The sequence below is a fragment of the Eschscholzia californica genome, unplaced genomic scaffold (genome assembly GCF_041429995.1).
Source record: "Eschscholzia californica isolate CP2 unplaced genomic scaffold, dmEscCali1.0.p SCAF_2, whole genome shotgun sequence".
NCBI classification, from domain to species: Eukaryota; Viridiplantae; Streptophyta; class Magnoliopsida; order Ranunculales; family Papaveraceae; genus Eschscholzia; species Eschscholzia californica.
In genome coordinates, this window is record NW_028238309.1 from 44,037,453 (window position 1) to 44,049,667 (window position 12,215).

Genomic DNA, 12,215 nt, shown 5'->3' on the forward strand with positions numbered 1-12,215 from the left:
AGGGTCATTTTATTGAGTTGGTGTCTAGTCTCATTTCTTTCTCTTCATGAGGCACTTTGCATTTAAATGTATGCAACTCTCATGAAGTTTTTAGAGGAGAGAAATAATTATGATCATCCATGTAACATTGCGATTTAATCGCTTATGACTGAAATTTGTTTCGCTTGGTTTCAAAAAAAAAAAAAAAAAAAAACTAACAATAACAAGATTGATTATAAAATGAGTTTGACAATCATTTTTCTAGCATTTTCTCAGCAACAGATCGTACAACATTCTAATTTTTAGATGAAGATCGGTCTAGAGAGATCAACAATATGGAATCAGATCTTTAAATTCTTAAGACTATCGTTTCTCTCACTAAATTATATGATTTTAAACGATAATTATTTATTTTTTATACAACTTTGATTACCTAAACTACATTAGTTCGCTGAACACCAAACAATAATTTTTTGAAGACAAACTTCAGATTGTTCAAGACAAACAACAGTTTGTTCAAGGTAAACAAAAATTATTTGTTCAATACAACAGTTTGTTTAAGACAAACAACAATTTGTTCAAGACAAACATCAGTCTGTTCAAGACAAACATCGGGTTGTTCAAGACAAACATTAGTTAGTTCAAGACAAACAATAATTATTTGTTCGATACAAGCAATAGTTATTTGTTTGATACAAACGGTTGAGGCCAATAAGATAAAAGGTTATCTGAAAAATAAAAAGAGAAAAAAAACAACGAACAAACAACTGTTTGTTCAAGACAAACAATATGGTGTTCGAAGTAAACATCAGTCTGTTTAAGTCAAACATCAATTATTTGTTCCAGATAAACTGTTGTTTGCGCGATACTTGTCGGTTCAATACAAGCGGTTGGGCCAATAGGCAAAAGGTTACCTGGAAAATAGTGAAAAGGAAAAAAGAAAGGGTTAATTCCGTTTATCTACCAATTTGTGACCTACTAACTGTTTTGACTCCCACAAGTGTCCGACAGTTTGATTTGGCCCCAAGGGCAACAAAAAATTCAACCTTTTCTGCCCATACCCTTGGAGGCCAAAATGAAATTAACTCTGAATTTTTTTTGAAAACATCAAGGACACCTCATCTCCTCTTAGTTATTCCACTTCATTACATCTCACTTCCATCTCATATCGCCACCTCATCATCTTCTCCGTATGTCGCGTACCGACTAATTTTTCCAACAACCTTCAAGCATAAAAAAAAAAGTTATTTCTTCTTCACTTTCCCTCTTTCTTCTTCCTCTTCTCCCCTCTTCTTCTAAGTCTTTGGGACACTCACAACTAACTACACCCCTTAAAAAATAAGAATAATTGTTTTAACGACAACTCAAATTAGGTAACGATATTTTTTTTTTGTTGAAAGGGTAACGATATTAATAACATAAAACTATTTTGAGTGTTTAGGTTGATTTTTAGAATGAAAAGTGGCATTCGGGAATACATGTACGTGGCCACTTTATATTAGGGTTAACATCCTTTTCACTTAAGGGGGCATATTTACCTTTCAGCTCAAAAAGTCACATGGTTGAATTTTGCCTTCTAGTTTTCATCTTTTCTTCTCTCTCCTTCATTCCATCTCTCCTACTCGTTTCTCTCCCTCTCTCTATCTATTTCTCACACTCTCTCGGCCAACTATCACTTTTAGAAACACCACACAAATAATTAGATAGTGAATATTTTTCAAATCGTGCAAAACCCACTCCTCAAACCCAAATAATAGGTGATTTTAGGATTGGGGAAACAAGCAAAACAAAGACAAACAACTAATGTTGATGTTTACCAAATCATCTTCATAATAGGAGTTTGATGTTGGATCAAAGTTACATCTTTTTCTAGTTAGGGTTTGATATAGGATTTTTTTCTCTCTGGTTTTCTGAGAGGGAGATCGAGAGAACGTCAGTGAGAGGGAGAAAATCAACATGAGAGAAAGACAAAGATAAGAGAGAGGATGAGCAGAAGAGAGAATGAGATAAAGATTAAGGGCAAAGTTCAATCAAATGAATTTTTGGGCTAAAAAATAAATATACCCATTAGGTCAGTCTTGATTCCCCAGAGAATTTCCTTTATGTCCCAAAGCGACATTCTTGGCAAAAAAATCTTTTTAGGAAGACTCAATCCTTGTACCTCCCTCTCACAATCAAACGATTATATATACCAGTAAGACTACACACTTAACAATGTATTTAGTTGGTTGAGCATTTATATGGAACAATAATACTCCCTCCGTCCTATTTTGTTTGGTTGTTATTCTTTTTATGGATGTCCCAAAATGTTTGATCACTTTCCTTTTATAACATTCATCTTGATGAAACTTCCAAGACTACCCTTTAGTTTGAATACCATTCAAATGTTTTAATTGGTTCTACACTTCTACCAATGTTGTATTTAATGAAATACTCTATATTAAATGAGGGTAATTTAGGAAAAGTCTTTATATTTGTCAACAATAAATAACATTCCTTAATAAGTTGGATACCCCAAAACTACAAACAAAATGGGACGGAAGGAGTATTTTTTTTTTTTTGAAACAGAACAATAATATCTTTCACATATATATATGTGCTTCCCTCGTGGGGCCACTTGGGAGTGGGGTCAGGGTCGTGGATGGGCCAGTGCGGGCAGGGCGCTCGCACTGGGCCCCCCATCGCAAAGGGCCCATTTAGTTCTTTAGACAATCTTTAGACATTGGGTGGTAACGTACAATAGCAAGAAGAGCAGATTTACTATAGTGAATGAGTCTCGGCTCAGCTGGTAAGTTATTACATTTTTGCATACCTGGTCGTGGGTTCAACTCCCGCTACAAGCATTTTTCAATTTTTTTTGTAAGTTGTAAGGCTAACTCTCTCTAGACATCTCTCACTTTCAAATTTCTATGTAATCTTTTTCCCTTAGCAATTTTTCTCTATAAATCTATCTTTCCAAACCTTAATTTTCAAATTATATGAAAAGGAAAAAACCAAAGCTCTAACTTTTGTAAAATCCTACACGAATTAGGGGACTTTTATTTGGTTAGGACAATCACAGAGCAACACCATTCATTTGAGGTAATCAATGACTTATTATAACGTTTTACAGATAATTATTTCAAATTTGTGCTTATTACTTCGTTTATAAAAGATTTTTTATCTCAAAATTTGTATAAAAGAACCCCGATTGAAATTTGACACTGGGCCCCAAATTTGTCAGCCACGGTCCTGAGTGGGGTGGGGGCAGGGGGCGGTGCGACTGCACCTCTTATCACTCCACGCTCCTGGCTGCCTGGTTCCCAATGATAGTAGCTTGAATATCTTGGACGTGCATACCGAGGGACGAATTCTTCAATTGCTCCCTGTTCTATGAAAAATCTCTAATTGTTTCAAAGTTGAACTAATCACCGCAATTGATTCACCAGGATCATCCAATTTAGGAGATAATATGTCTAACATTTCTTCATGTTTATCAAATCTTGGTTAAAATTTATTTTCTCACTGATAAAATTCAATCCTTATTTATGTGACCCCTATTGAGAAGAAAAACTAGGTGATGAAGACGGTGAGCTCCTTCAAGTCATATTACTAGTCCAGGAAATTGGGTCGAAGGCCCTATTTCTTGTATTTTTTTGTTAAAAAGACAAACCATCTTTTTTACTAGCTAGGCCCCAAGTAAGTTATAAAAATAGGCTTGAAGGACATTTTTAAAAGCACCAACTTTTTAAGAGTCAAAAATACCCTTCATTCAATTAGAAATACCTAGTAATAATCTAACTAAAAAATTAGGAACTTGAGTTTTTCTCATGAACGAACCAAGTTGGATTGTCGAGGCCGATTAGAATTTCTGGGGTTTGAATTGATTTTGGCTATAAGATAGGTTGATGTTTTTAGGTTTTGGTGATTTAATCTATTTGCTTGTTGTTTGAAGAGGTTTTTAAGGGGTTTGATTTAGTTTTTGGTTCTAAATTCTAGAGAGAGAAAGTTTTATATACTTTCAATGGAAGGAGAATTTGATAGTGTTTCAAGGTATAATCCAACTTCTTCATTGCTTTATTTTCATTGAGTTATGAATGATGGATGACAATTTGTTAGTTTTGATGTTTATGTTCAAACTTATTTGTTGGATTTATATGGAAGTTGTGAAAGTATAGTTGATGCATGCAATGTGTTTGATAAAATGCTTGAAAGAGATGTTGTTGCTTGGAATGCAACGTTAATTGGTTATACAAGACTTAGGTAGGTTCAAATAGCTATAAAGTTGTTAGATGAAATGCCTATGAGAAATATTTTTTCTTGGACAATCATGATTGGTATTTATGTTCAAATTGAGAATTTCATGAAAGCTTTGGAAGTTTTTCGAAGAAATGTAAAATGATGGTGCTAGAGCTTATAAAATGACTATTATGAATTTGTAGGGGTTTTAGCTAGTTTTTAGATACAACATTCTATTAGACAATATATAATAATTTGAACAAATTTCATGTTAAATCAATTCAAAAACTAATTTGCATGGCATTGCAAGGTGTTTGCAAGGCTCTGCAAGGTGTTTGCAAGGCTCTGCAAGGTATTTGCAAAGCTTTGCAAGGCTCTGCAAGGTGTTCGCAAGGTTGTGCAAGGTAGCAAAAGTCATGCAAGGTGTTCGCAAGGCTCTGCAAAGTTTTTGCAAGGCTCTGCAAGGTGTTCGCAAGGCTCTGCAATTTGTTTGCAAAAACCATGCAAGGTGTTTGCAAAAACCATGCAAGGTGTTTGCAAGGCTCTGCAAGGTGTTTGCAAGGCAGTGCAAAGTGTTTGCAAGGCAGTGCAAGGTGTTTGCAAGGTATTTTCTTAGACTGGGGTTAGGTTGGTCTTTTTACTGAAATTGAAATTTACATAATTGCCATCAGGGAGGTGAAGCTTAAAAAACTTTGATGAATCCTTTTTAACCAAAGTCATAATTTCTTAGGGAGTTTTGGTCAAATTCCCGTTACTAGTCACAGATGTAGACTAATCAGGCAATGTAGAAGCCATACAAAAAATATTGCTTTTTTACATGTATACCTTAGTAAAAAAGACTACGAGTTAAATCAAAATAAAGATATGAATCAAAGTAAAAAAACATAAAATAATATTGATTTACTTTGATCTATAATAACTGTTTTTGGAGAAATTTCGTATTTTTTTCGTGAAAATGATCACTGAATTTTTCTAGTCTACTTTCGTAATTTGCAACAACTTGCAAGAGATTTGCAGCAGCTTGCAACAATTTATAAGAGTTTTGCAACGGTTTCCAGCAAGTTTACAACAATTTGCAAGAGGGTTAAAGACACTGGATTTTTAACTAAACAAAATACAAATATTTGAGTTTTTAACAAAATGAAATACAAATATTGAGTTTTTATCCAACAAAATACAACTTGTCTCTCGAACATAAAAATTTGAATGAGTTATTTCCTTTTTGCCCCCTACTTTGTGATCAGCTTCTTTTGTGGCCCCCTGTTTTCGGTAAATTCAAATATGACATTTTTAATGTAAATGTCATAACTACCCTTCCAATATATATTTTTCAAAATAAAATTAAATAGAAAACATGAATTCCACCTAACCTCTCTCTCAATTTCACATATCTCTCCACATCACCTCTCTCTCTCTCTCTCCAACTCAACTCTCTCTTCACCGACGAAGGTCGCCGACCGACGACCTCCAAACATAAAAAAAACTCTCATCTCTCTCTCTCTCTCACGAGCAGACTTCGTGAACAGACCTTGAGACCTTCGTCGGAGAAGAGAGAGGTGAGTTGGAGAGAGGTGAGGTGGTGAGAGAGAGAGAGAGGTGACGTGGAGAGAGATGTGAGGTAGAAGTGACCGGAAATCATGCTTTTTATTTAATCTTATTTTGAAAAAATATATAGGAAGGGTAGTTATGACATTTACATTAAAAGAAATAACTTAATTTAAAATTAGGTCTTCCGCCTAATTGATATTAGCAAAAAATTAGTTGACTTTTAGCATATATATAAAGGAGCACACTCATAATTATGACAAAAAATACAAAAAAGTATCATTACATAAATTTGTGACATGATAATTCTGTTTAATAGATATACTCACTAAATGCTATGTTTGAGACAAGGGCTGGATATAGCATCAGACTTAACAATCACTATCCGAAATTTGCAACATAAAAATATTACTATTCCAAATATCATAATAACAAACATAAAAACACCACTACAATTATTTATTTGAGAAAATAACTACATACTTCCAATATTGATTAATTAGAAGTTAGTACTAGAATTAATCACCAATAATATAAATAGCTTTAGCTGACTGTGACGGTGGTGGTTGGAGTGTATGAAAAAATAATACGATTATTGAGTGATTGTAGAGGTCTTGCATTATCCTTCTGCATTCATCAAAACAAATGATAATCACTAAACATACGTAATTTCAAATTTATATTATAAGCACATCCGTTGACACTTACATTGTTAACGGCATTTTTAAATAACTGTAGTTGTTCTTTTGAAATAGTTCTAATCTGAAACATATTAAAACATATAAAATAATCAGAATTAAATTAAGAATGTGAAAATTACTTTTTATGTATAAAGTTGAACGAACTACTATCTTAATAAAACCCTAATAATTTTACTTACATTTTTCTTGATTGTCCAAATAACAATTTCGGAACAAGGAGGAGTAGTGAGAGAACCCAAATATCTATAGTACTCCAATCCATCAGAGAAAACCCTTGGTCTAAGTTTTCCCACGGGAACTTTCTTCTTTCCCTTAATTATTTCATTGATATAGGGTTCCAACTGAGATTAAGTAGTAAAACAAACACTTATAAATATATTGTTGTAAGTTGGTTATATTTATAGTGTTTTTCGATACAAATTTTGTCATTTCAAAAGAAAGAATGAAGAAATTTACCACTTTAATATTGGAATCTTCGTTTCCGAGTATATATAGGGCAGCGATAACAGCGTACTCATCCTTTTCATTTTTATGAACCATATGTTGTTCTAAATCAAACCTAATCAAATTTAAATATTTAAGTTAATCGAATAGTTAGATTCGTCATCGTCACCTAATATATATTATCATACATTAGAGAAGAGAGATAGAGACTTATTCCCATTGATGGTGTGCTCCGAAGGTGAATGCCAATGCATCTGTAGGAAGGAGTAATTGGTGCCGTTGATTTGAATTGAACCAGCCTTACCAGCCTTAAACTTAACCTACAAAAACAGACCACCATAAGTAGGATTTTTCAGTTTTAACGGACCTCTCTTTGCGAAAGTAATAACTACAGTTACGTTAAAAAACCGTTGCGGTTAGTGTTTCCGGAAAAAACTGTTGCCATTTCTAGACCTAGTTATTTTTCTTTTTTTGAATATTGAGACCTAGTTATATGTAATCCATGATGATGAAAAGTATCTAATGGTATATAGGGAAACGAGTAGTGCTGCTTAAGTAGATAATCATGTCTAAGACTTACTTCGAGATTATGGCCTTTATCTATTAAAGTTGCTTCAGTGGAATCTGCATAATTTTCTGTAACTTTTTTTGATTCATCCATATCTACCAACCGATCATCCGATACGTTAATTGGAGACTGTAAATTTCCTTTATTACATTCACCTCCCCAATGCTTAGGTCCTTTATCGCCTTCCGAATAATCAAAGTCTTCTCCATTTTATCATCATCACCCAAAATCATAAATTAGTAAGGAGTATTAATCTAAACATCAAAGTTTATGAAAACATAATTAAGGGGTGTACAATCACTAAGAACCTAACTCATAGCCAAACAAAGCATTAACGTGTTAATTTTTCATCGGTACAAATTACAAATTTTGATATATCTATATGATCAGGGTGGTGCGACATCACCTTCCGACTGATATGTTATGTAAAATATATGAGAAACTGAAAGAAATGTACTTATCAAATTTTGAGCTGAGACCCTTTCCGCGTGACAAACTTTAAGAGTGATGGAAATCCTAAATAGAAAAGAAAAAACTACTCTTTGTAGTGAGGGCCTAAATAATGAATGAAATGTACAAAATAACAAATGAAATGACTCTATACATATATTATATATGTACGAGGAATGATACAACCACGGGGAAGGTAGAAAGATTGGGGAAAAATGAAATCGAGGGCTAAGATTTTTCGGAAACTTATACGCAAATCTAGAGAAAGTTGATCTTCAAATCAAAGCTGTTTATACATAGATGCAATCATGACAAGTGAGTAAAAGGGAGTCTTTGTATAAGGCCTCTGTGCTATGGTACTATTGTGGCACCTTTATTGAAACCCATAGGACAGATGAATAAACCAACTTACCAGATTCTTGAGATGAGGTTAATACTGATTTCAATATCAAAGCCATAAATAGAAATTTGAGAATGGGGATGGGTTTGTTCAGCTTCCTCATGTTTGAAATATTTGGAATCAGGTGGAGAATGAACTACTTAGATGGTAGGGTTTATATAAGAACCCAATCCGAGTGTACAGTATCTGTGTCAGAGTATATTCAAAATTGGCAAACACATGAATTATAGAAATATAAGAAGAAGCTTGCACAAGAAATGTTTGTTGGCCTCAAATGTGTAGGATCTTTCCTTAGAGTATTGCAATTTCTAAGAAAACGAAATAGTATTTAAAATTGACAAACTAATCAGAAATATTTACTATTTGTATAACGGCGTAAGTAGTTGAACTGTTTGACTGAGCAACCATATCATGATCGTGGAATATTTTTTTGTGAAGCGGCGAGATCTGAACTCCCATGTTCTGATTGTACTTTACCAAATTTCGCCATATTTTCTTCCATCTAATGAGATACTTGAATAACGTGACGAATCGAGAAGACGAAGATCCGAGACCAACAAGAGTTGAATATTTGAAGACATTCCAAGATATATGAAGATCCAGAAGATTTAGTTTTATTTATTTAAACTATCTCATGTAATGATCTTCATATATCTTGGAATATCTTCAAATATCTTCAACGCTTGTTAATTGTCGGATCTTCGTCCACTCAGTTTCTCCTCTCAGTCCGTCTCGTTATTCAAGTATTTACATTAAATCAAGTATTTACATTAAATAAAAAAAAAATGGAATATAATCCGTCTCAGTTTGTCCTCTCAATTGTCGGATCTTCATATATCTAGGAATATAATCCGTCTTGTTAAATCTAGTATTTACATTAAATCTCCTTATTAAAAAAAATGGGCCTTAGTAACACCATCAATCTAGTATTTACATTAAATCTACAAAAAGTCCAAAATTTTACAATTGTGAGATTCACTAGACAAAATTATTTTTGAATGACACCGTTATCTTAATACATTAAAAAAAATGTAAATGACCTACGACATTTAATATTGAATTTCATGCAACTTAGTTGAGTTGCGTAAACAACATGCATCTTTCGACACATATCTACATCTTTTTTTTTTTGTTGTTGAATAACACATATCTAAACAATTAACACATTATTGACGCATTTGTATTTGTATGAAAAAAAATTAAGGATTCGAAAATATGGACTTATTACTTATTCTTTACTAATATTGGACCTTAAACCCACTATATTTTTATTTTGGACCTATTACCCACCGAACCTCTTAAGATATTTGATTTGATAAAAAGAGTGGGGCAGAATCTCATAACTGAGACTTAATGTGTTACTGGATAGACGGTTAATGTCTTACTTTTTTTTTGTGAAGTACCTGTTTAGTTGTTACCAACAATAAAGAAAAGAAACCTTCAACAAAAAAAAAACAATAAAGAAAAGAAATAAAAAGCTATTCCAGGGAATTGGAAATCCAATTTCTTGTTGTCTTCTTTCAAGACAGATGTTAACAGTTTTAAAACTTTAGTTAATTCCTATTTGATCCCCTATATTGTGACCAACTTTCTTTATGTCCCCTTGTTTTTTGTAAATTCAAATATGACCCTCTTTTGTTAACACCGTCAATTAACTTTGGTGGTTAACTCTTTCGTTTCCATTATGGCCCTTGTTATAAAAGAGATTTTGAAAATTTAAATTTGACCCCTTCAAATATGGGTTGATTCCCAAAAAAATTTAACTTGTTTAGAAAAAATTAGGGGACCAAAGTAGAATTTCTTTTAAAAGATATTAAAGACACTTCTCTCACCTCGATCTCATCACTTATCTGTCCCACGTCATCATTCACCTGCCACCTCATCATCTTCTCCGGCGATGGTCGCCGGCCGCCAAAAATTCCGGTGACCATCAATTTTTTTTCTCTCTCTTCTTCTTTCTCCATCTTCTTTATTCCCTCTCTCTCCCTCCTTTCTACTCTCTCTCTCTCTCTAAAACTCCGGGCCATCAAAATCAAGAGCCAAAGAAGGCAATTAGAAGAGGCAGACACTAGTACCTGAAGGAGTTGAAGGAGATGTCCTTCGACCAAGATGGCAATGCGAGCAATATGTCGGATAGGATAATTGATGTGGAAGATCATCAAGTCCGATTGATTTAAGGATCGTAGAGTTGTAGCTAGAGACCAACTACGATCGTCGAATTACGAAGTAATTCGCGGCTAACTTCGATCGGATCCTACAACGGGTTACACATAAGAGTGACAAATTGATCTAGGATATGACTAGTGGGAGTGAGATATAATCATGGGAGTGTCCCATAAACATATCTCATAGGCCTAAAAAGGAATTAGGCAAAGATAGTACAAAAGGGCCAAAAACAGGGTTTTTGGGCCTTAGCCGATTCGGGCACTTCTAGGGCTCGGATTGGGCTGATTTCTGGAGGGACGTTTCCTTATGTTATGAACATTAAATCTGCCAATTTTGGCTGGGTTTGGACGTCATCTCCTTAGGGAATTGAGAAAATACCAATAGTTGCTATTTTCGACTATTTCCCTAAATCTTATTCTAAAGGGTGTTTTAGGAAACCTAAAAGGAGGTGGATTCTTATTAGGGTTCTATATAAACACTCTTAGGGCAGAGAATAAGGTGTGGAATTTCTCTCTAAGCTTTCTTACTCTACCACATCAAGTAGAGAGGAGAAAGTGAGCTAATTCCCATTAACTATCTATCTAGTCAAAGAAGAAGGTGTTCTTCTATCCAACCACCATTGGTGTGCTAGCTATACAACAAGGTGGGAGATCAAATTGATTGCTCGTGTCCCAAGTAGAGGAGCTACACTTGAAGCTCTTGGTCTTCTTCAATCAATTCAACTAGTTCGAGGGAAAAGCGATTAAGGTAATCTACTATCTCCATTAGATTAACTACTAGTTTTGCATGTGATCCTGGGAATACTAGTGTAGACATTAGATGTCATATTTCCGCTATAAACACTAGTAGAATGGTGTAAATCCCTACAGTACCCACTTATTTAATTTTCGTGGACATAACCATGCTTCGTTCATGCTCAATTAATCCAGAGCAGCGGCTTATTGTCCACGAATCTAGCCCTAATTTATAAAAAGTTTTTTTGTTAACCGAATTGGCCAAATAGTATTATCAAGTACTTAAAAAGAGTAGCAAACTTTTAATCATCATCAGAAATAGAAATGTTTTTCTCATCCACAGTTAAAACTGTGTAGGAAGGTGTCCTAAGATAATACTTTCAAATTTCATCATGTGATAAAACTCAATATAAAACACTAATCCTAGATACTAAATATATAGATCTAAATATAGATTCAGAAGTTAAACTAAACATCATTTGGAGATTAATCCTCATATCAAGTGTTGGATTATAATTATTTATGCTTCATCGCAATCATAGATTCATAATCAAAGAGAAAAGTAATTGAATTTGGAATTAAACAAGAAATTTTGGGGGGAAATTAGATTATTCAGTAGTGGCGATAATATTAGGTTCGATTCTGCCGACGATTGTCCTCAATTTTAAATCAGAAGAGGGATTTATTATCCTCATCGTTACTAAGATTATGATATGTTGACATAATTTGCCAACGACGGGAAAATTAGATTACTCAGTAGTGGCGACAATATTAGGTTCGATTCCCTTTAACTTGTGATTTATTCATCATGTTTTCTATTCTGATTTTGTTTTTATCTTCCCGTCGTTGGCAACTTATGTGAACATATCATGATCTATTCATCATGGTTACAAAGTTATTTTTTTGGGTTAATTCCGTTTTGGCCCCCGATTTGTGATTAACTCGCCGTTTTGGCCCCAATAAGTGTCCGACAGTTCGTTTTGGCCCCAAAATCCATTTTTCGGGCAGTA

The 12,215-nt window shown here is 33.9% G+C and overlaps 1 protein-coding gene and 3 non-coding genes across 4 annotated transcripts; all 4 read right to left on the reverse strand.

Annotated features, from left to right (window-relative positions):
• Window positions 1-6,285: 6,285 nt before the first annotated feature.
• On the reverse strand, window positions 6,286-7,649 carry LOC147558182 (alpha carbonic anhydrase 5-like). The gene is made up of 6 exons (XM_086664550.1): window positions 7,468-7,649; window positions 7,098-7,207; window positions 6,900-7,002; window positions 6,623-6,784; window positions 6,451-6,504; window positions 6,286-6,369 (listed from the first exon to the last, which is right to left on the reverse strand). Exons 1-6 carry the CDS (start codon window positions 7,546-7,548, stop codon window positions 6,286-6,288), a joined length of 594 nt encoding a protein of 197 aa, XP_086520676.1. The 5' UTR covers window positions 7,549-7,649.
• A 3,861-nt stretch (window positions 7,650-11,510) lies between these two features.
• On the reverse strand, window positions 11,511-11,607 carry LOC147558183 (small nucleolar RNA snoR31/Z110/Z27). The gene has a single exon (XR_015235494.1). It is a non-coding gene; the product is annotated as a small nucleolar RNA snoR31/Z110/Z27 (small nucleolar RNA).
• Window positions 11,608-11,655: 48 nt separating this feature from the next.
• On the reverse strand, window positions 11,656-11,745 carry LOC147558184 (small nucleolar RNA snoR31). Its single transcript, XR_015235510.1, has one exon. It is a non-coding gene; the product is annotated as a small nucleolar RNA snoR31 (small nucleolar RNA).
• Window positions 11,746-11,813: 68 nt separating this feature from the next.
• Window positions 11,814-11,910, reverse strand: LOC147558185 (small nucleolar RNA R30/Z108). Its single transcript, XR_015235506.1, has one exon. It is a non-coding gene; the product is annotated as a small nucleolar RNA R30/Z108 (small nucleolar RNA).
• Window positions 11,911-12,215: the final 305 nt, after the last annotated feature.

Excerpts from the sequence above, each read along its gene's own strand:
- LOC147558182 (XM_086664550.1), bottom strand. The coding sequence starts at position 7,548 with ATGGATGAATCAAAAAAAGTTACAGAAAATTATGCAGATTCCACTGAA. Across the intron at positions 7,003-7,097 it reads CACACCATCAATGGGAATAA|GTTTGATTTAGAACAACATA; the intron begins GTCTCTATCTCT and ends AAATTTGATTAG. Across the intron at positions 6,785-6,899 it reads AAGATTCCAATATTAAAGTG|TTGGAACCCTATATCAATGA; the intron begins GTAAATTTCTTC and ends ACTTAATCTCAG.